General features: G+C 53.2%; 7 protein-coding genes across 7 annotated transcripts; 4 read left to right on the forward strand and 3 right to left on the reverse strand.

Annotated features, from left to right (window-relative positions):
• Positions 1–341: 341 nt before the first annotated feature.
• J4E79_009033 (uncharacterized protein) lies at positions 342–1,998 on the reverse strand (the record flags this gene model as incomplete). Its single annotated transcript, XM_049357885.1, has 4 exons — positions 342–1,471; positions 1,523–1,698; positions 1,752–1,809; positions 1,866–1,998. The coding sequence occupies 4 exons, from the start codon at positions 1,996–1,998 to the stop codon at positions 342–344; spliced, it is 1,497 nt and encodes a 498-aa protein (XP_049207484.1).
• Positions 1,999–2,605: 607 nt separating this feature from the next.
• On the reverse strand, positions 2,606–4,717 carry J4E79_009034 (uncharacterized protein; the record flags this gene model as incomplete). The annotated part of the gene is made up of 3 exons (XM_049357886.1): positions 2,606–3,475; positions 3,535–4,441; positions 4,488–4,717. The coding sequence occupies 3 exons, from the start codon at positions 4,715–4,717 to the stop codon at positions 2,606–2,608; spliced, it is 2,007 nt and encodes a 668-aa protein (XP_049207485.1).
• A 503-nt stretch (positions 4,718–5,220) lies between these two features.
• On the forward strand, positions 5,221–7,172 carry J4E79_009035 (uncharacterized protein; the record flags this gene model as incomplete). The annotated part of the gene is made up of 5 exons (XM_049357887.1): positions 5,221–5,328; positions 5,375–5,505; positions 5,702–5,966; positions 6,021–6,578; positions 6,624–7,172. 5 exons carry the CDS (start codon positions 5,221–5,223, stop codon positions 7,170–7,172), a joined length of 1,611 nt encoding a protein of 536 aa, XP_049207486.1.
• A 447-nt stretch (positions 7,173–7,619) lies between these two features.
• Positions 7,620–8,813, forward strand: J4E79_009036 (uncharacterized protein; the record flags this gene model as incomplete). The annotated part of the gene is made up of 5 exons (XM_049357888.1): positions 7,620–7,664; positions 7,721–7,781; positions 7,833–7,912; positions 7,963–8,567; positions 8,621–8,813. 5 exons carry the CDS (start codon positions 7,620–7,622, stop codon positions 8,811–8,813), a joined length of 984 nt encoding a protein of 327 aa, XP_049207487.1.
• A 589-nt stretch (positions 8,814–9,402) lies between these two features.
• Positions 9,403–10,890, forward strand: J4E79_009037 (uncharacterized protein; the record flags this gene model as incomplete). The annotated part of the gene is made up of 2 exons (XM_049357889.1): positions 9,403–9,465; positions 9,517–10,890. 2 exons carry the CDS (start codon positions 9,403–9,405, stop codon positions 10,888–10,890), a joined length of 1,437 nt encoding a protein of 478 aa, XP_049207488.1.
• A 7,375-nt stretch (positions 10,891–18,265) lies between these two features.
• On the reverse strand, positions 18,266–20,265 carry J4E79_009038 (uncharacterized protein; the record flags this gene model as incomplete). Its single annotated transcript, XM_049357890.1, has 4 exons — positions 18,266–19,394; positions 19,446–19,921; positions 19,976–20,157; positions 20,217–20,265. The coding sequence occupies 4 exons, from the start codon at positions 20,263–20,265 to the stop codon at positions 18,266–18,268; spliced, it is 1,836 nt and encodes a 611-aa protein (XP_049207489.1).
• A 1,533-nt stretch (positions 20,266–21,798) lies between these two features.
• Positions 21,799–22,270, forward strand: J4E79_009039 (uncharacterized protein; the record flags this gene model as incomplete). The annotated part of the gene is made up of 2 exons (XM_049357891.1): positions 21,799–22,043; positions 22,150–22,270. The coding sequence occupies 2 exons, from the start codon at positions 21,799–21,801 to the stop codon at positions 22,268–22,270; spliced, it is 366 nt and encodes a 121-aa protein (XP_049207490.1).
• Between the last annotated feature and the right edge of the window lie 111 nt (positions 22,271–22,381).

Below are 22,381 nucleotides of genomic sequence, written 5' to 3' on the forward strand. Positions count from 1 at the left end.
GCGTGTGAACCGAGTGCAAGACTGCGCCAGAGAGTGTCAAAGTGCATCAATGATAAGGAATGTGCGATGAATCATCGAAATGGACGCGTGAAGGGTATGGCAACGCGACGACAATTGGGGCTGCTATCTCGAAGGAAAATGTGGATCGAAGAAGGCCGTGCGTGCTAGTGGCTGCGCTTACCGCATCGGGCGGTGTCAACGCCATTGCTTGAGGGCGGGAACAGCGGAACGCAAAGCAATCCCACCGGTGACTCTTGCAAAGAATGAGGTTGCATTCGTGTATACATTCCATCCACGCATCCTCTCGAAGTCACACAGAAAGATAAACGATGCAGCTCTGCCTAAGTGAAGTATCTCCACATCTCACTCTCTTCCCCGTCGCCCAATTCGCTAGTTCTCACATCATCCGCCCTCAGTCTAACACCTTGCACTTTGTCTCTGCGTCGATTCTCCAGCTTCATCCATCCTCCCAGCCACAGTGTGAAGCAGATACACGTAACATTACAAGCCGCAGTTGCATAAAGCGTCGGCAGATACTTTGGCGCATACTCCTGTCTAAAGGTTGCAGCGGAGACGATGCCTCCAAGGTTGCCGAGTCCGACCATGAGGCCGGTCGTAGCAGCACGAGCGTTCTCATTGAGATTGTTGTTGTTGTGCCAAGAGTGTACGAGACAGGAAGGCACGTACGCTCCTGCACATAGCAAAAAGCAAGCGAAATAAGCGACGGCTTTATTGTTGAGAACGTCGATGGTTGCGAGAACGATGAGTCCGGTGAGAGAGATGCAAAGAGCGCCGCAGATGTGGAACGTACGTTCGCGGAAGAAGTCGCTGCTGTACGTTATGCAGAGCAAGACGACGAAGCCCACCGCGTTTGGCGCTACGGTCCAGAGATTGGTCTTGATGACGGAGAACCCGAGGCGTTGGACAATTTGAGGCAGAAAGTTCGAGGTCGTGCTGAAAGCTACAGGGTAGGTGAAGGCGATGATGCACCAAGGAAGCATCTTCCACGTGTTCCACTCCTTGAAACACTCTCGCATGTTAAACTCGTGGGAGCCGGATGAGGATAGATCGCGCAGTGTGCGACGCTCGGCTACGTTGCGTTCAGCCTCGTTCAAGAACCACGCCGATTGAGGAGTCGCTGGCAACCAGGCATACGCTATCAAAGCGAGGACCACAGTAAGAGCGCCCTCTATGATGAAGAGAAACTTCCAGCCGGGAATGTTGGTATGCTCGATCTGAAAGACGCCGAAGGAGATGAGGCCGCTGAAAGCACCGGCAAGAAGCGCACTGCCAAAGAATAGTGCGATGCGGAAGCCGAGTTCGCCGCGCGTGTAGAAGAGCGTGAGGTAGAAGACGACGCCAGCGAAGAACCCGGCCTCGAAGGCACCGAGAAGGAGACGAATGACGAGCATGCCTGCGAAATTGTGTGCCGCGCACTGGAAGAGAGCCATTGCACCCCACCCTACCATCACTGCAGTTTATCATCAGCTTACGGTGAGTGATGCAAAAGAGGCGGACTTACAAGTCGGAAGCATGACTCTGCCACTCCATTTCTTTGTCAACATGTTGAGTGGAAGATCGCAAAGTCCGTTCGGAATGTAGAATAGCAAGATCAACAAGCTATACTGTTCGCCGGTAAAGCCGAGGTCCTTGTCCATCCCATCTGTCTTCGCATTGCCCAGGTTCGATCGGTCAACGCTTGTGCCGGGTCAGTCTGCCATAAGATCAGGATACAAGTGAGATGGACCCACCTGTTGAAGAAGTACATCAGCGAGAGAAACGGCAACAGATAGAAGTCGAGCTTTCGGACTGCATGATCCATCAATATGTGTACATTATTTCATGACGACGAGGTCAGAACATACCATAGGCGCTCTCAATGCTCTTATCGACAATGTCAATGACTATACCAGCTTCTTCTTTTAAGGTGCTGGATCCGGATAGCCTCTGACCTTTTTCTTCGATCATCGTGATATCCTTCTGCTGCTCGATTGGCATGGCAAGGTGCGCACTGAAGCAATGTAGAATTGAAAGGATCAAACTTGTTATAGAAGATGCTGCCTGGCTGCTACATTAAATTTGTTCTCACCGAAACACGATTGCTTTAAGGAGCATACCGTCGTATCATTTCTGAGTCGTCACTCATGTACAACGCCACTAAGCCTCCCCATCTTTGGTCTCAATGCACGTGCGTCTCTTTTGCCCAGCGCCACCAGATCAGCAGCGTAGCGTTCAAAGTGTCTATAACGAGCGAACTGCATGGTTGAGGCGGAAGGATCGCACTGAACATGACCTTTGTTGATAAACCGATAGTCCCAAAGAGGAGATGTTGATAAGAGTGGGGGAAGAGGCACATGCAGAGGACTGACTAGCTGCATCGCATATATGCTGGAGATAAGCGTACGCCTAGCTGATACCAAGCCGCAATGATGCATATGAGTTTGCGTGGAATGCGAGCCGAGATACAAAGCGCATGATGGTATGGAACAGCGGTAATCATAGTCATGAATCTATCTCTGCCAGGTTGATACCGTGAATATCCCCCAAATTCCAAAGCCATGCACTCGAATCTCGAAACCGTCGAGATAACCCAAAATGTCTGCTTCTACGTATCTCGCAGGAACTGCTCGTAGTATTCGTCCATCCATTGTACAGCAGCCATCCCGTTCTCCCTGGTGCCGTCGGCGAATCTCCGCACTGTTCCAACATAGCCATCTGGACGTACGTTGACAACAACGACCTCCTTCTCGTCAAGACCGTCCAGCCACTTGTCCATGCATGTCTGTTTCCGAGTGTCCTTGTCTGGAACATCATCAAGGTATAATGTGAAGGCGGACTCGCGAAGTACGGCTGGTAGGTCTCGAATTTCGAAGTTGTTGCGATCCTCGTCGGTCACTAAGGCATACGTGAAGACACCACTGACGGGAGTGTATCTCTCGGGCAAGACAAATTGGTCGTGGGGTGCTGCGAGAGGTGGCTGCATGGTGTATGAGGCGTTGCCAGCAGCTGTTACGCGGCCGACGTATGAGTTGTTTCCTATGTGTGAGTGGCACACGTTCTCCAAGAACGGCATGGATGCATGGACATTGTGGGTGAAAAAGTAGATGCGGAATTGACCGAGGGCGGGTATGTCGGTTTGGATGTCGACCGGATTGGCATCGATGTAGCGTGTGACCTTGGCAGGTGGGAGCAGGTAGCCCGGCTTCAGATGCCCTTTATTGTAACCCTTCGCTTGCACGTTGAGAGTATTGAGGTCGTAGCTGACACCATAGCCAGAGATGAACGCGACGTTCTTTGCGAAGTTCGCCGCAAGCGCTACCGGGTCTCCGTCGTGGAAAGCATTGGCGTGCTCGTAGTCGAAATCGATCAGGTCTTTGGCAATCTTCTGTCGTTCCTGCTCGTACGATTCGAGAAGAGCAGGCTTCGCAAGGCCGCGCGTCGCGAAGTTGAGTTTCCAGGCCAAGTTCCACGCGTCCTACAGAGAAAGAAAAGTCAGTGCATGTTTTACGTTCATTTCGTCCGGTAAGCACTTACATGCATCCCTGTGTTCATGCCCTGCGCCGCCTTGGGAGAATGGGTGTGACTAGCATCGCCAGCAATAAATACTCGTTGCTCGTGGTCAGTGAAACGCGCTGCGACTCGCTGTCCGATCTTGTAGCGTCCAAACCACTCAACAGTCTTCCACTCGAGTCGATATGGGCGCAGTATAGCCCGCGCCCGCTTTTGAACAAACTCTTGTGTAGTCTGCTGGGCTCCCACTGCCTCCGTCGAATCCGGCCGCAGTTCAATGTATAGACGGGTCAGACCTCTTTCGCGAGGGATCATCAAGACAGATCCTAGAGCGTCTGACTGTATGACCACCTTGCTCCAGATATCAGGAAAATCGGTTTCGAGGACACCATCGAGCACGCCCCAGACGGCATCGGTTGATGAGCCCACAGGCGTCGCTCCTGGTATGCAATGGCGGACTTTCGAATGAGCTCCGTCGCAGCCGACTACGAACCGTGTAGCGAAGGTCTTCTTGGTGTGACTGACGTCTTGCTGACAGTTGACCGTCAGTGGACGGATAGACATGGGTGTGTAGTCAAAATCGACGAAAGCCGTGTTCCTGGAGACGACGACGCCCCTTTCCCGTAGGTCGTCTTCCAAGACGCCTTCGACCATGCCCTGGTGTACCAGCAAGATGTATGGATCGAGTAAGTCGACTACCGGCGGGTAGTGAGTCTCACGACCGGTGCGGTGAAGCGACTTGTCGGCGGTTGACTTCCAGAAAGCAATGTCATAGATCTTGACACCCTTTCGCAGTAACGGCTCGGCAAGGCGCATCTGTCGCAAGGTCTCGATCGTCTTTGGTTGGATTCCGTCGGCGCGTCCGGTCGAGGTGCGGTCGGGTCGGTCGTCGATAATGCGCGTCTTGATGCCATATCGTACCAGGTTGTCGCTGTCACTGTCAGATACTGTTTGCTCAATTGGCCTGCATTACCTACGCAAGCATCAGACCGGCTGGTCCTGCACCAACGACCATGACATCGCTCATGAAGCTTGAGTAATCATCGTCTCTCGTATACGAGATCTGCGACGCAACCTCCAAGCTGTTGCCCGAAGAACGAGACCCGGAGTCTGGCACCGTAATGCCAGGAGCCATCTTCTGTCTAACCGATGACGGCGGACTGTTGGATGTTGAGCGCTTCATTAGGTTCCATAATGAAGGAGCCATGCTATAAGGCCTATGGGCTGCGCTGATGACCGGCCACTAGGGGCAAAGATGGGGGTCCGGATGTACGTGTGGAGGATGGAGGGGCATCGTTTGACTCTCTGGCAAGCATCTGCCCATTTTGATGCCATTGAAGAGTGCCATGACGTCTGCAAGAGTGCGTCAACATGCCGCTGAGCGCGAAAATGTTTGCTGCGATGGGGTGATGCGAGGCAAGGGGGAGTAGCAGACACATGCACTCCGCCGTGGACGCGTTCAGTCCGGCGGGTGGGAGCGCGCGCCCGTCCACCTCGGCATCCCTGCATCATCTCCCCCACCTGCGCCCCAAACGCCAGCAACACTACGCGCCTGCGAGGGAGATCAAAAGCCGATGGCTCTGGAATTGCCGTTATCTATACCATGCTGACGTTGTGCGATGCGTCTGATTTGCGCGCATTGTTGATGGATTCATGAGTGACTTCCACGCCTCTCCAGGGCTCCCTCCCAGCCGTTCAACTACGCCCAACATGACGACATCTGAGTTACCGCAGTGGCTGCAAACTGCTACTGAGAAGCGCAAGCTACGGGATGACGCTATTCAGAACTTTATTGATGCACAAGCACCGCTGGCCGAGGTACTTCACGCTCGAACGCGCCGGAGACACACATTGACGACGCCAGCAACCCAATGGAACCGGCGGATCCCATAGTAATCAAGATGTGACAGCCATCGACGATGTCCGACTCATTCCAGAAGCCATAATGTCGCGTGCTGTGACGGCATCGCTGCTGCTCAATGCCTACATCAACCGGTGAGGTCCGCGGCTTGCTCTTGTATCGTACCATTCTCACGCCACATCTTTCAGCGCCATAGACGCCCACAAACAAGTACGACCCCACAACGGTGTCTCAAGCTGTGAACGCGGAAATTTGCTGACATATATCCAAGACGAACTGGCACGTGTCTAACCCATGATCCTGCCTAAAAATACTTGCTGATCTACGTAGCCTTACCGAGATCCTTTTTGACGATGCGATCAGACAAGCCAAAGCGCTGGATGATCAGTTCGAAAAGACTGGTCAATTGGTAGGACCCCTTCATGGGGTGCCCATGACTCTCAAGGATCAGTTCGATGTCAAAGGCTACGATAGTACGCTTGGGTATGTTGGGCGCGCCTTCAAACCTGCGCAGCAAGACTGCGTACTTGTGTCGCTTTTGAAGGAGATGGGCGCGATCATCGTCGCCAAGTCCAACCTGCCACAGAGCATCATGGTACGTCTTGCGATGAGCTTTTGTGTATGGTAGCATGACACTCAGATCTCCTAGTGGTGCGAAACCGACAATCCGCTGTGGGGCCTCACTACTCATCCGAAGAACGCCAACTTCACCCCTGGTGGCTCGACCGGTGGAGAAGCTACGCTTCTATCGCTTCAAGGCACTGTGGTCGGCTGGGGTACTGACATTGGCGGCAGCGTGCGAATACCTTCACACATGAACGGGCTGTACGCACTGAAGCCTAGTAGCACTCGCCTTCCATACCAGGGCGTATCCGTATCAACTGATGGTCAAGAACACGTTCCCTCGGTCATTGGGCCGATGACGCGCAATATGGCTTCGCTTACTGCAGTCACAAGAGCAGTCATTGACGCAAAACCATGGGAGCAAGACCCGAAGTGCTGCCCGGTACCGTGGCGATCTGAAGTTTTCGAAGATGCGCGTACGCGACCGCTAGTAGTTGCTATCATGCGTGACGATGGAGTTGTGAGATGCCATCCGCCCATCGCCCGCGTTTTAGATGAAGTCGCGGTACAGCTCCAGAAGGCTGGACATGAGGTAGTGACGTGGACTCCCGGCACTCTTCATCAAGAATGTATCGATATCATGGTAAGTGCGCGGAACGAATTCTATACTCGAGCTGACCAGGATCAGGATCAGTACTACACAGCAGACGGTGGTGAAGACATCAGGCGAGACGTTGCCGCGGGTGGAGAGCCATTCCTTCCGCATGTAGAAGCCCTCGTCAACAGGGGAAAGGCCATCTCCGTCTATGACTATTGGCAGCTGAACAAGAAGAAGCTTGAGCTACAGAAGCGCTATCTTGACCTTTGGAACTCGACAAAGTCTGAAAGCTCTGGCAACCCGATTGATGTCCTTCTCACACCTGTCATGCCTCATTCGGCGGTACCTCATCGGAAATGCAGATGGGTTGGATACACCAAGGTCTTCAATTTTGTCGATTACCCGGCAGTAGTCCTGCCAGCTGGTGAAGTCTCGCAAGAGCTTGACAGGGAGGCTGCGAAGAAGATGGGCGAGTATGAGCCTAGAAATACACTAGATGAGTGGAACTGGAAGACCTTCGATTTGGACACGATGGATGGTATGCCGATAGGCATTCAAGTCGTTGCCAGAAGACTACAGGAGGAGAAGGCTTTAGGCGCGGCCACGGTTATCGACAGCATATTGAAGAAGCAGGCCTAGGATAGGTCTCTGCTATCGCCAATATATCTTGCACGTGTAACTCGTCCAAAATCGCATTTCAACTGTCCGCCTCAGGTGTGTTGCCTGCAAAATTCCGAACTTGAAGATTGCGTTTTGCATACTAGTTGCCGAGTTCGCAGGATGAACGCTAATGCACGTGTCCACGCGAGCACGCGTTGATAAGCTCCGCAGCAGCCGTCGGCAGGTACGATGAATCATAGCATCACCCCACCTTCCAATCGAGCAATCAGCTCCACCAGATGGGTTACCCAGCATTGGCGGTTCGAAGGATAAGCGGGGTAGCTACGCATGCTATCGGGAACTATGCGACCATTGATCGCTCTTGCTGCGCGTTTGCAGTAAATCTCGCTGTCTTTCTTCCTGCCCGAATCATCGCGTCAACTTCTACTACACTGCAGCATTGTCGCGTCTGGAATAACAAACACTATGGGAAAGAAGAAGGTTCTCGTGAGCTATGGAGTTGACATTGATGTAGGACTTCTTGTACGCAGCAACATTTAGCGCAATCACTGACTGGACGCACCTAGGCTGTCGCTGGCTGGCTTGGCTCGTATGGGGGTGAAGACTCCACGAGTGACATCAGTAGGGGTATATTTGCTGTCTGGCACTGGAGGTCGGGCTTTTGCTTACATGATGCAGGTTTATGGGCTGGAACAATAGGAACTCAGCGCCTGCTGAAGCTTTTCGACAAGTACGAAATCAAGGCAACATGGTTCATCGTGAGCTTCAACTATTTCGAAGCCACAATTGCTAAACTGATCGTTTATAGCCCGGTCACTCTCTCGATACCTTCCCCGAAGACTGCGCTGCTGTACGAGACGCAGGACACGAGATCGGACTACACGGCTACTCGCACGAGAACCCTGCCGACATGACCTTTGAGCAACAACGCGATGTTCTTGACAAGACCTACAAACAACTCACTGCTTTCTGCAATGGCAAACCTCCGCGAGGTTCCGTCGCACCATGGTGGGAGACTTCTAAAGAGGGTACCGAGCTACTGCTCAGCTACGGCATCGAATACGATCACTCAATGTCGCACGAAGACCATCGCTGCTATTGGCTACGCACGGGCGATGAGTGGACCAAGATCGACTATACCAAGAAGGCGACAGAATGGATGAAACCCCTCACGAAGGGAAAGGAAACCGGTCTGGTAGAGATACCGGGTAGTTGGTATATCGACGACCTACCGCCAATGATGTTCATGAAGAAGAGCGCGAACAGCCATGGATGGGTAAATCCGAGGGACGTGGAACAGATATGGATGGACCACTTCGATTACTTCTATCGGGAGTACGATGAGTTTGTCTTCCCAATGACAATCCACCCGGACGTCAGTGGAAGACCACATGTCGTGCTCATGCATGAAAGGTGCGTTCGGTGAGCAAGTGAAGTATGAAGAAGTGCACTGACAAGTGTGGTAGAATAATCGAGCACATCAACAGACACGAGGGAGTGGAATGGGTGACCATGGAGCAGATGGCGGACGACTTCAAGAAGAATAACAAGGTACCCGAGAATGCGATGATGCCGTCGCCACGCGGTGAAATCCTGAAGTTGCAGAAGGAAGGGAAGGCGTACTCTCTACTGGATTACGATGGACCTATGCCAAAATAGCGACCAGATATTCCCATTGCTGTATAATCTAAGAGATGCGCAGAACCTCATTAGCCGTCACATCAATCGTCTCCATGTCTGCGAATGGGACGCGCGTGCCTATCTCGGAATGATCGGAACAAGATTCCGCGGCTTGGAGCTATGGCCACCGCGTTACTGCATACCCCTCACGCCAGCCACCTGTGCATCTTCCAACCATCACGTTCCCCCCACTCTTGCATCAATGCACTAAACGGCCATCCGTAGACGCGATTATGCCTTGATACCCACCAATCGAGCGTTCCCCCATCTTGGACCTCCACTGCACCAGAGCTCGCATGCCGGACTAGCTCGATAAGCGCCATGGACTTGACGTCCTTGCATCGGTCCAGTGACTGTCAGCCAACTAGCTGTCACGCGTATCAATCGCGATAGGTGGGTGAGCATGGCTGTGTGTGATGACGGTGCGAGTATTGAATGCGTGCTTGATGTGTTTACACTCTTGATGGGCGATAGATACAACGATCGCGCTGGCATAGACGTTGCTTTTTCCTTGGTTATTCAACACTGAACTTACTTTCTTCGTTGAGAGCATTGAACTTGTGACATCATGGTCGGTGTTAAACCCCAGGTTATCCAGAAGCAGCATAGAGATGAGTTCAGCAAGCTCGATGTAAGATTCCCCGATACGCCTAGAAGAGGGACAGCTAATGAGAACATCTAGATCATAATCGTCGGCGCCGGTCTAGGTGGTCTCGGAGCTGCCATATCAATCCTCCTCGCCGGTCACAACGTACACATCCTCGAGTGTACTTCAGAGATAGGCGAAATCGGCGCTGGCATACAATGTCTCCCCAACTCCTCGCGCGTCCTCATAGCCTGGGGTCTAGAAGACTACCTCTCGAAACACGCTACCTCGCCACGGCTGTGCAACATGATCGGTTGGAAAGGCAATAAGATAAGCGAGATGGACTTCCACGAATACGAGAAGGAATGCGGCACACCATTTTGGGACTTCCACAGAGCGAACCTGCACATGGGACTGTTGGAAAGAGCGGTGGAGCTTGGCGCGAAGCTCACGACAAAGGCGCGTGTTGTAGACGTTGAGTACGAGGCTGATGTGGATAACAACGCCACCAGAGCCATCGCCGTGTGTCAGGACGGGACAAGACACAAAGCCGATCTGGTTGTAGGCGCCGACGGCATCAACTCGAAATGCAGAGAGATACTGCTTGGCCACGAGGACCCCCCACAACTCACTGGCGACCTCGCTTACCGACTACTGCTCAATACCGCGGACATGCTGAAGGATCCTGAGCTCAGAGGATTTGTGGAAGACCCGCAGGTCAACTACTGGATAGGTCCAGATGCCCACGCCGTCAACTACGTCCTCCGTGGTGGCAAGCTGTTCAACATGGTGCTGTTGGTGCCCGATGATATGCCCGCCGGCGCGAACACACTTGCTGGGAATGTCGAAGAGATGCGTGCCCTGTACAGAGATTGGGATCCACGGATACCCAAGTTGCTCGCACTCTGCCAGGAGGTGGCCAAGTGGCGGCTGATGATTCGGCCTGGTCTCGATCCCACTTGGTCTCATGAAACGGGTGCATACACCATCCTCGGCGACGCTGCACATGCCACTCTTCCTTACCTCGCGTCGGGCGCTGGTATGTCATTGGAAGACGGACATGTGCTCGGCCTATGCTTGGGTAAGATCAAGAGCAAGTCTACGGCAGAGAAGAAACGTGCATTAGCAGTTTATGAACGCTGTCGTCGCGAACGCACTGAACGAATCGTCTCCCGTGGTAACCGTCAGCAATATCTGTACCACGTTCACGATGGGCCTGAACAGGAAGAACGCGATAGTACGCTTCGCGCTTTTGGTGAGTTCAATGGTAAGGGAAGGATAAGCAAGGAGCAATATGAAGAAAAGGGACTAAAGGTTGGCAATGACCCTTTGGCATGGAGATGGGGTGGTGTGGGTAGTTGGCTCATCACCTATGTTTGTGAAGATGATGTTGAGAAGAAGTGGAAAGATTTCGAGAGAGAGACGAGGGCTGAGGCAAGAAGTAATGGTGAGGTGAGGGCTGTGTTGTAAGTTACGGATGATTAAGTGGGTTGTTGTTGGTATTGCCGACTTTTAATGAAGAGCTGTACGTAATGAAACCGTCCAGAGTTTATCCGCTGGGTATATAATTTGTGTCAATCGAGCTGTCTCTTCAAACTTCATGGTGTCTGCCTAGAGAAATATCTGTCTACGCCACAACCTGCAGGGTCCGTTGTGAGCAGGCATCAGCGCCACCACCATGCACAGCCGCAATGCTGCCACCATCGTCACTGACGCCAACGAGCCAAGCAGGCAGAACAACCACGTCAGTCACCTTGAACTCTAAACGTCCAAACACCCAAATTGTGCATGATGTATCATACGTGTCAGGCTCTCATTTCCCGCCTTCCAAAAGACGTGGCATACCAGCAGTGGTATACACGCATCAGGCTGACCACTCCGCCTCGTCTTCTGTGACGTAGCAAAGCTCACGAGATGTGCCCTCAATGCTGCAGCCGAGGAATAGCAAGGCTTCACGTTTTTGACTTGCATAGTCCGCTTCACTGTTTGGGAGACGAGGGCTCGTTGGGCATCATTGATGGTATATCAAAGATAGCGCATCGTCTTGCTTTCTGGTACATGTTAGCTCCCGTCTCGCATGCTGCTGCTGTGCCCTGCGGGGCACGTTTCCTTTGCGCAACGAAGTGCTGTCGCCCCGCTTCCACAATTCGTCGATTACATTCACTCAGCCACGGTCGAGGAGCTGTCAGGCGTTGAGCTATCCGCCATCACTCGGATTGGCTGTGACGGACTTCCGAGTATGCTTATTCGCTGACTGAGAGTACAACGATGGATCTAGTGACCCAGATCGCTCTAGTATGCCTTGCAGGACTTACAGCGCTACCTGCACCCGTGCGACGTGGACTCGAAGCAAAAGAGTAGGTAGACAATCCAGGGTCATCCCGGATACCCCTCAGGGCGACATCAGATCGTTTTGCGACACGTTGGACTTGCTAACACATAGCGTGCGCCGAGACAAGTCGACATTTCTTCCTGAGGCCGCCCTTTCGAGTCCGGAATGCCGGTATGAGCGCCCCCCGCCATGCGCAGCAGAGACGGTCATTCGTCCACGTAGGTTCGAGGACCGGTGAAGGAGAAGGCAACTAGTCGCCAGCTAATCGCAAAAGCGAGGCAACCACTGCCGTCAGCTTGGGTTGGGCGGTAGCTGTTCCGACAGTGACCCTTCAAACACATCACTCGCCTTGGAATTTCAATGGCGATGAGTTGTCCACGACACGAGGCAGGCATGAGTTGTCTTTTCCGAAGTGTCTCTTCGAAGACAGCGGCTCCTTGTGCCCTCTCAACAGTTAGTTCGGTGGTCCTGATGTGACTCGTTAAAATCGTTGGCTACCCGGCTCCTGGGATTTCCATGTACTTACAACCGTACGCCTCATACTTTGTAATCTGACCTGACCTACTGAGCTTGAACCGACTGCTAGGTAGACCAGGCCTACGATGCGGCCATGATGCCTGTACGGAGACAACAACCGTACAGATGGTCTCCCAATATTGGCGGCATGGTCAGTAGAGCGACGCAAACCTCGTCATGGTAGTCATCGTGCTAAAGCAGATACAGCATAGTCCAGATGAGTACGGCCGAAACGAGACGTACGATGATCCGGGCATCCATGACCACCAAGCCGGACACAACTACCATCCCGACTCATTGCCATCAGGAGATTACGCTTTTGATATTTGGCCGCCGTCCATATATGAAGCTGCGCAGTATGCGTATCCGGGGTTTCTACCATATAGGCAACCTACCAACCCTCCCTTCGAGCTTACCGTACACCCGGCCGGCGAGTCATACGACTCAATTAGTGGACCAAACTCAGCAATAGATGATGCTGGGCCATCAACTTTCGATCATGGCAGAGGACACGGAGGTCTCAAACCAAAATCAACAAAGTAAGTAGCCCGCCTCATCTCGTTGACGTACATTATTGACCCTCCTACAGCAAGAAGACAAGTCTACGTTGTCTAGTATGCGTAGAAAAGCCCTTGTTCACTGGCCAGTATGCGCAGAGGAACCTGAATCGCCATATGGAAAAGCATAAGGCATGTACAGGAGCCAGAAGTAATAGGCATATCCGTTGCGGGCAACCAGGATGCACGTCAACATTCGGACGAGAAGATGCATTGCTCGTCCACCTCAGGCGAAGCCATCCAGAGCTGAACACGCCGCCTGCGAAGAAGCGGAAAAGAGAGGAGTAGACCAAAAGATGCGATTAAAATCTTCTTCATTGGATTCTTCATGGGCGTTACAATCGGGGTCTTCCTTCGGGTTCGCGGGTCATTTTTCAATGCGTTCTTCAGAGCTTCGGTCTTGCATCTCAGCGTCGAAGCACAAACATGCGTGCTTATAGATTCCGCAGGATCGTTGGTCATTCGTACTACCACTCTGTAATCCCACGTTGTTAGAATAAAGTTAGCGTAACGTTGCTTCTTGATTGTCGACTGATGGTACGACCAGCGCACTTGACACCACTTGCTACATCTGTCGTGTAAGGAGGTCTTCCCTTGGGCTGTGTATCATAGCTTGCGAAACTGCATGCCGATAACCTCGATAGCGGATATACGAACAGTCTCGCAGCATATCAATGAGTCTTCGAACGGGACATGGCCATACCATCTGCGTGGCTTGACATCATTCCGTGCTGGTACTGCGGAGAGGCCTTGCCCGCCTTCTGGCAATGCGATGACGTATGCTCATGGTCGGACAGCGTGTGCAAGGTTCCAAATCCATCTCGCCATGTACTACGAGCAACTTTAGAGTATCATGGTTCGTAAGTTTGCTGATATCCCCTCAAGCTCTACATGCAGTGCATCACGTTGCGTGCATGGATGATTCGTCTTCCCATGCATTTACTGCCCAATGTGGCGAGGGCGCAGCCTCGGGCCAGAAGGCCGTCAAATCCTCCGACGCATTGACAGCTTCAATGACTTGATCGGTGAGCATGGCTGGTTGGGGCGCCATCTTCAAGCATTCGAGATTCGCAGTCGCTACATTTGACGAAGCTCCCAGATAACGCAGCTTGCAGAGAAGGCAAACTTGCATGTCCACGATTGCATAGCTTCACCGCTTTTTCTTGCGCGAAGTCCTTTGCATGCGCACCCCGACATAATTTACCGCAGGTTATGGACTTCGAATGTGGGGGCTCTTTTGGTAGGTGAGAACCATCGGAGAAAGGCCAAGAGTAATGCAGCCATGTTGCTACTGCTCGTGTGTGTAATCCTTTCGACCAGTGTCGATCAGTGCGCGCAGAGTATGCATGCACATATCGCACTATTTAGTGAGAACCCTGTTCACTTAGTGCCATTTTGTCGAATAGCTGCACGCAGTGGTGATCAAAAGCGCGACGAGATGTGATTCGGACCGTCATACATTCTTCGACCTAAGCCTCAGGTGTATGTACACTCCCGCTTCCCAAACCTTGTTTGCCGCGGGTCGTGTGGCTATGCAGCCATCTTCGTCATCGCCCTAGTAGCACGGCAAATCGAAACGTCGGTGTATGATAGAGCGTAAAGAGTTTCTTTGTTCCGCAGGCCCGGGTCGCACCCACTACTATGGAGCCAAGTAGCCGGGTATACATTTCGCGGCGGCAGTGAAAGAGACTGTTTCAATGGGTTGACTCTTTCCCAGAAGGGCACCCCTCTCGTTCCTCCTTTTCTGGATCCTCGTAGTTCCTTGCACCATAGTAGCGACCCTAGTGGGACAGTGAATGTAAGCATATGGGTCCAGAAATGTATTCACCTGCTGTGCCTCGAAGTGACGCCTTTGCCGACAGACAGTGAATGCAAACATGCTTCATCATGCGGGAAGTTGCTCCCTGCGAATGGGAAAGGTCTCGGGCCGGCCGTGCTGATCGGTTAGGCACGATTGTGCGAGAACGTGTTCCACTAATAGCCGGTGCTGCGCCGGTCACGAGCCGTCCCGTCAACCCACTCTCTTTTTCGAAAAGACCGTCCTCGATACTGCAATATGCGTACCTGATCGGGAGAGCCCTTGATAGACGCTAGATGTTGGCGAAACGCCATGCGGCTTGGTATTCGTCACAGTGCCGCTGCAAGTAAGACGCGCAGATGGCAGGCACGGGCGACCGAGGCTAGAACGTATATTATACTCGTCCGTTCCGCCCGTCCTGGGTCCTGTTGCCTATATCCGTGATATGACCATCAGATCTTGTACTAGTCTGACATTCCATTACGCCTATCCAGTCAAGAAGGTGCTAAGACGAGCATACAAGGGCTAGAATACAGCTGGATATGCTTGTCGATTGGACTCATATGAGCATTGGCCTTGTCAATGCGCTTTGAGCCTTAGTGGCGGGAAACCGATGGTCTACGCCTAGTGTTCAGAGATAAACGACTATGCGCGCACATGGCTTCAGGGTAGCCCGGCAGAAAATAAGCGTATATGCTTTTCCTGGTATATCTGCCTGCTTCTTGGGGTGGTCTTTGAGGATAAGCGTCCCGCTGCAGCAGCCGCAGCCGCAGTACACATTGAGCGACAAGGCCCATCGCATAAAGACCAACAGGTGTCATGTGCTGTGCCGCATCTGGTGCTGCTGTTGCGTGCCTGATTGGTGTACTGTAAACTAACGAATGTCGCACAATCCCTTGCCGTTTAAGTTGAGACGCAGATACGTCGACAGGGCTGATCCGCGTTCCGGTTCGACACTCGAACACGCGGTGAGGCGCGACATGCCCTGGCGTCGACTTTGCCGACTGTCGTGTCTCAGCTCAGGGTCCTCCATCGGCTCCAGCGCGTCTTCTTCCCCAATCGAATCGGTCGCCGTTGGATACGGATAGCGGCATAAACACTGTGCGGACCCCAGGTCACTAACGAAATCGCTCCTGCGTTCATTCTGTTTCTTTGCATCTGGAAGACTCTGGTTTGTAAGACTGGTTTTTTGTGGGGTAGTCTCTAGTTGAAGCGTGATAAAACTGACGGAGACATAGCGCACGGAGGTGCTTCGCTGAACTCAGTACAATTTGGAGGCCTTCGGACGAAATTCGCGTCACCTCATGGGCGTCGTCAAAATCGTTCTCTTGAAAAGATCATCCCTTTTCATATCTCTTCGTGGCCAAACCCTGCTCCACTTTGGTCCGGGACGTTGTTGGGTAGCTTTGGCCGCATGGCGTACGATCAGACGCAGGGTGGCGACGAGGGCTCGTGGTCGCAGCGAAGCGATGCGTATAGAAGAAGAGCCCCGTTCCCAGCGACAGTAGTTTGCGATACTGGAGCTGAGCAGACTTTGAGAGTAACCGCACCTTCATCCGGATTCGGCGGATATCCTCAGCGCTGGGTGCCGGTATCGCCTGAGTATCCTCAGCCTTATGGAATACACTATCCCAACAGTGGTTACCAACAACCTCTGTCGCCAGGACACAATACCGTCGAGAGTAGTGCATATCAAGGTCATACTGACGCAGTAAGCGCTCCGCAGAGTAGTCCCATCGCGCAATTTGAGTACGCACCACCGAACCACTTCCCTGGTGGGCACCGGTATGTGTCTGGATAAAGTCCAATATCGCCCGCCCGCTGACTGAGTAATAGCTACGTAAGTACCTATCCACCAATAGGATACAATACGCATCAAGGATACCATGCCATGGGAACGACCCAAGCGCCTTTAACAACCTCCATGAGTGCTAGCTAGTATGTGGTCTCCTCAAAGTTCGTTCGCTTATGCTGATGTTGCTGTGAAGCCAGGGCCCAACATATCCCTACGTGGCTCCGGCATCGAGCGCACCGGCGTCGCCTCCTACTGCCATATACCCGATACCGCCGATACAGGTTCCTGAAGGATCCCACATCGACGCCGAGTATAGCGTACCGTGCCCGTATCGCTGCGGAACCGTTCTGACAGGTGTACATGCGCTGGGAAACCTAACGCGTCACCTCAAAACCCAGGCTTGCGCAGGTTCCAGTCGGGCCAAGGTTCGTTATCCATGCCCCATCGACGGATGTGGAAGACAGTACGCTCGTTCGGATGGGTTGAGAGTGCATATGCGCAGACGGCATGGTGCGCCTCCACCTGTGCCGAGGACCGATGGCGTCGTTGATGAGGATGAAGACTGAACGAGTGCCTGGCGGTGCCGTCTGTGTGGATGGTTAAGTCGGCCCGATACAGCCATTCACGAAGAAGACATTTTGTATGCTCGCTGGTCGTAGCTCTTTCATTATCCGTCTCTTTTGTGTGTTCATCTGTCAATTTTGACTCTTTCTGTTATATCGTCGATATCTTGGAGGGTTTGCTGCGCGCATATGTCGGTGTTGATGACGGAAAGAGCAATCATGCGGTCTACGTAATCGGTAAAGGTCAGGGTCGTTAGCTGCGCTTTCCGCCGGAGACCCGGAAGAAGGCACACATGTCGGGGCGTTCGTCATCGGCAAGAGTTATAGAACAATGGTAGAATATGGCAGACTCAATTGGGGCCCACCATGACTGGCGTGAAGCGATGGGTGAAGTGACGATGGTTCTCGGGGAAAGTAGAAACGGCGTCTGAGGTTCATGGCAGGGGCACTGAGTCGTCAGGCAGCCCAACGGGAAGGATCACCCGGTCGTCTTGGGCAAGAGCGGTTAGTCTACGGGTCGCAGTCGATCGTGAACCCAGTTTCAGCTGCTCCTCATCACCCTGGAAGCGGAACGTCACAGGCGTTTTTGCAACTGCCATCCGAAGCATCCCATGATCATTCGATCCGATGGTCATAGGTTGTCCATTCGACTCTGCGCACGGATGAATCACGCCTTTCGCTGCTGAGGTCATCCGTCTTGCCCCCCATGTTGGTGGAGTAAGACTGGACCAAGATGGATGCCATTTGCGCAAGAGCAAGTGACAGCGTCTCGCATCGTCATACAGTACCACGTACCTGACGTCAATACAATACGTATTGAGTGCATGAAGTGGTTTCGCAAGCCCTCGCATATGCAAGTTGTCCTAAAAGGCGTATACTATAGTTTGCCAATAGCCGCATCTCGCTACCGTGAGGTCCAGGGATGGTCAATTTTCCGCGGCCAACACCCGTCAGCCACGTCGACGCTCCATGGCCCGGAAGCCAAGTGCCGAACGAACGACAGATCGTTTGAGAGCACCCCGACTGTGGTTCGCTTTGGTGGTATTGATATTTGTCATTACTATTCTGTGTGGATGTTCTGACCACAAGGTATGCGTTATAGACATTAAGCCTTCGACTCCAAGACATGTGTAGGAAAGTAAATGCGACCGCGGCAATGGTATAGCGTAAATGCCCAAAATCAAATTGAGACCCGATGCGCGCCAAGAAGTAGAGCAAGCGAAAGAAACGCGGCATCTAGCGACCGTCGTTAGTCCAACCGTATAAACAAAAGGAAAAGATGCCTCAAAGGCTCGTAATTCGAGCGCCGGCCGGGGGCGCCGAGACTCGATGTGGTCTGAGATTGATGACAGACTCTAATTCTCTCAGCATGTTGGTGCTCGCATCTCGCTGCTCACGTAGCGAAGCTTGCCGAACGCGGTCTTCTTGGATCTTCTGCATCCGCTCTTCTCTCGACATAGTGGCTCGTGTCTTGGGTATAGCAATAGCTTCGAACACTTCGTCGTCGGAATTGCTGCCTTGATCGCTCGACGGCGCACTCTGATGGGGGCTCAGCAAGTCACCATTGAGGGCGCGTAGAGCATCAGACGGACTGCCTTCATCTACAGCAGTCAGGCCGCCCAGGCTTGGAACTGGCGAGCGCAGCCCACTCGATGCCTGCGAGATTCTGCGTTCGTGGCGATCGATATTCAGAGCCAGCGCGTTCTTGCCAGCTTCCCAAGCTTGGACCAAACTCTTGAGATCCGCGCCAATGGAGTCGTATTGCACTAGGAGAGAGTGGCCCAGATCCGTTACGTCTTCCGTGTCCTCTAAGCTTTTGCTGGTCTCTTCGCGAAGTACCTGCATCTTGGCTTGCAATCCTCGGATGCCACTCGACAGGCCCGACAGTTTGCGCACGGAATTGCGTATCTTTTCTCGGCCAGGCGTGGGTGCAACCTTGGCCGGCGATGGGAGTACGAACTGCTCTTCCTCGGCGAGCACGCGGTTGAACTTCTCACTCCATTCTCCCACAGGACGAGCCGTATTGAGCATCGAATCTACGACTGTGGACCACCGCGCAAAGTCAGGCTTGCCGCCGTCTGCCTCCATGGCGAGAAGAGAGCACAGGTATACACGTCGAAGAATGGACAATCGATACTGCAGGGTGCGCAGCGCTTTCAGCGTTTCGGCGTCATCGAATTCGGATTCGCTGTAACTCAAGGCGGCCTCTTGCATGTCCGGGTTGCTGATTTCGTACACATCGAGGTACTTTTCCAGATCATCCTCTTGTATCAATTGCTTCAGATTGCGACACTGTTCGGCGAGGATGGGGACGATGTCGGCATATGCAGCGCGGAGGTTCCGACGCAGTCGCTGGCAACGGCGGGCCTGTCCCCTCTCTTCCATGCGCGAGATGGGAGGCAGAGGACTGCTCCTGCGCGACGTTAGTGTGAATACCATGGACCGTGGTTAGATGGAGACGTACAATCGATAGCCGCGCGAGACGAGCTCGACTTCCTGAATCAATGCAAGGGCAGACGATGTAGAGGCTTCGAACGCCTGCAGGTTCGCGACCAGGTCAGATGCGCCCTTGACGGCCTCCTGCCGCAGATACTGCAGCCATTGCCGTCGCAGGTATGTGTAGCCGGCGGTAGCAATGGCAGCGAAGACCAGAATGACCAGCAGGGTTCTACTCTTGCTGAACGCAGGCTGGCGCCGCGACCAGTGAACCAGCCATGCCAGTATGAAGGTTGCAGTGCCAATGAAAGCCGCGCCGATGGGATTTATCGCTGCGACCTTGAATTCGTGAGGGCCAGGGCGTCCGTTGGCCGCGAAGCTGGGAATGGCGGATGCGCGAAGGCCTCCCTGCTCACCGAGCAGCTGGGAAGCGACGATGAGGTAGCGGAACTGCTCCAGGAAGCGCTCGTTGTCGGCGCGCCCAATGCGAGAGTTGACGGCTTTCTAAGTCACGTTAATAAGCATCCATGTGCTGTCGGGGGAATATCGCAGTCGTACCGAACACGCCGTGTGTATGCGGGCTATGGAGCCATGGCGGGCGTGGATGCGCAGCGGCTGGGGCAGCCTGTCTCGTATCCGTGATTGCAGCGTCGAAGGGCCTCGAGGCGCGAAGCTCTGGGGGAAGGCGGATTGCGATGGGGATTGCGCTGGGGAGTTGTCGGGTGACCCAGTACCTTGACCTAAGCCACAGCGGTTAGCATCCGCAATATCGTCACCGTCGTGGTGCGGCGGGTCGCACCTTCTAGCAACTGCGCAAGAGGCGAGCCGTCGGATATGATGTTCTCCATGTCGCTACCGCCGCATGGTGCGATTTCGAGTGTTGTTGTAGGGTCCCGCTCCAACGCTTGTGATGACTGCGGGTGCTCTAGGCTAGGGAGGGAAGGTGCCCGTGATATGGAAATGGCGGGGATGGCTGCTGCAGGGGCCGGCGCGTGTTGTGCGTGGGATCCAATCGTGGGCGCTGTCAACGGGGAACGAGGCGGCTGGTGGCAGGAAAGAAGCGTGGGAGACACATGCGCGGTGTAGGTGAGTGTGAGTGGTTCTGGTAGTAATAGTGGTATAGGTCAGGGTCCGGAAATGAACTCGTGATTGGTGTGAAACAATCATGGGGAACGTTCGCTCGTTTACGCACCCCTCGACAAACGTGCCCCTGGTTCCTTGCATACGCGCGCCTGCTCTGTCCTCGAGGCCGACGTGTGGATGACGACCATGGCATGTGCGTGCATGCCACAGTGTGCATCGTCGTTTCCCTGCTAACATCTGGCTACACACAAACAACAACTCATCTAACGGCACTCTTAACCATCACTTCCATCGTTCGCTCACTCGTTCTCCGATATCGAGGCTGCGAGTCAGCCGCACGTCCTCCGACATGCCATCCTAGTCCTCGCACTGATGCTCCGGACTAATCTGTCCATACCCATCTCCGCCGCATTGTATTGGCACCGGCGGTACACTAATTGCGCAGTTGCTGCGATGCACTCGGCCTTCCATTTCGACAATAACGTTGCCGTGTTCGAAGAAGCGGAACCGCCTGAATAGGGCACCAAATGTAAACTTTACCTGTATTATGCTTTATCGGTATAGCGTTGCCCGGGTACCTGAGCCTTCTGCAATGTATGGTACAACCAAAGAAACCGCCGTTTCTATCCATGGATAATCGATAACGCTATCGATGACGTACCTGCAGCATCGCATCTACAAAAGCATGTGGCTTGCAGATCCCGCAAAAGCAACCTCCAGGTCGCATTCAAAATTCTCCGTGCTGACCGCGGAAGCTAATGGAAGTGTGAGCCTCAAGCTTACAAAGCATGGAACGGCCGCTGGTGAATATCCTCCCGTGGATAACTTCGGCGTTACGGACGGAACAAAACCGCAGGCAACGTGCTGAGTACGATGTATCGACAACATCTCGGAATCGCCTAGATGTCACCTCTGACCGCTCGCCGCCACTGCTTCCTTGGCCGGATATAACTGTTACAGCCACGAGCATGAAAACGTCGCGAAATAGTCCTTCTTCGGTGCTTGATGCGCAGACTTGTCCGGGTGGGTGACTGGGTTGCAGACTAATCGGTCAGCTTACACTACACCTACACATGCAATGACGAACAACGTTCGGCAACTCCCATTCGTCTTCCAGTCTATCCGGACGTCAAGAACAAGGCTGCGCCTCTGGACAGTCATACCGTGCCAGGGTAACAAACGCCACAGATTGTCAAGCAGGCTGTATCTTGACTTTATACTTCATGTGTTGTCTTTGTCACGATCATGTGTAGCAATTATTGCTTTTCCCACCTAGCATTCATCGTTTTCTCATCAGCATGGACAACAGTATGATCGAACGTTTACTGACTACTGTCGACCTGATCAACACCAATCTCGATACATCACCTGATTCGTGGCAAGACCAATTGCCAGCCATTCAAAACATTACTGCCTCCTTCGAGATAAACGATACAACTCCCGACGAAGCACGCCGGCATTGGCAGGTACCTCTCATCAGCGTCTTTCAGCGTGTGGCTTTTGTCGATGCTGATCATGGTGCTGTCAAAGACTTAGCAGACTGGTGCCTGCGTCAGCTACTAGTCCTTCTTCAAATATACCCAGACGACGTCGACATCCAGGCTTGTGGGTTTTCTCCAGATGATATCGAGCAGCGCTGACTGCTGCAGTAATTGGCCGCAACTGGTTACTGCGAGCGCAGAGGGCTTTGTCAAGCATCTCTCGGGCGGAGAGGGCATCTTTGAGCAGCGAAACAAGCAACACTGGATCGGCAACGAGGGCTTCGGTTAAAGCTGAAGAACGACTGCATGAGCCAGATTATGTCGAAGCCAGAGGATTGCTTTTGCCAGCCACCGAATATCTCCAGCGTGCAGTATACGTAGCGACGGAACAGGGGATGGT

The sequence above is a fragment of the Alternaria viburni genome (genome assembly GCF_023758015.1).
Source record: "Alternaria viburni strain BMP 2772 chromosome Unknown scaffold_23, whole genome shotgun sequence".
In the NCBI taxonomy this organism is placed as follows: domain Eukaryota; kingdom Fungi; phylum Ascomycota; class Dothideomycetes; order Pleosporales; family Pleosporaceae; genus Alternaria; species Alternaria viburni.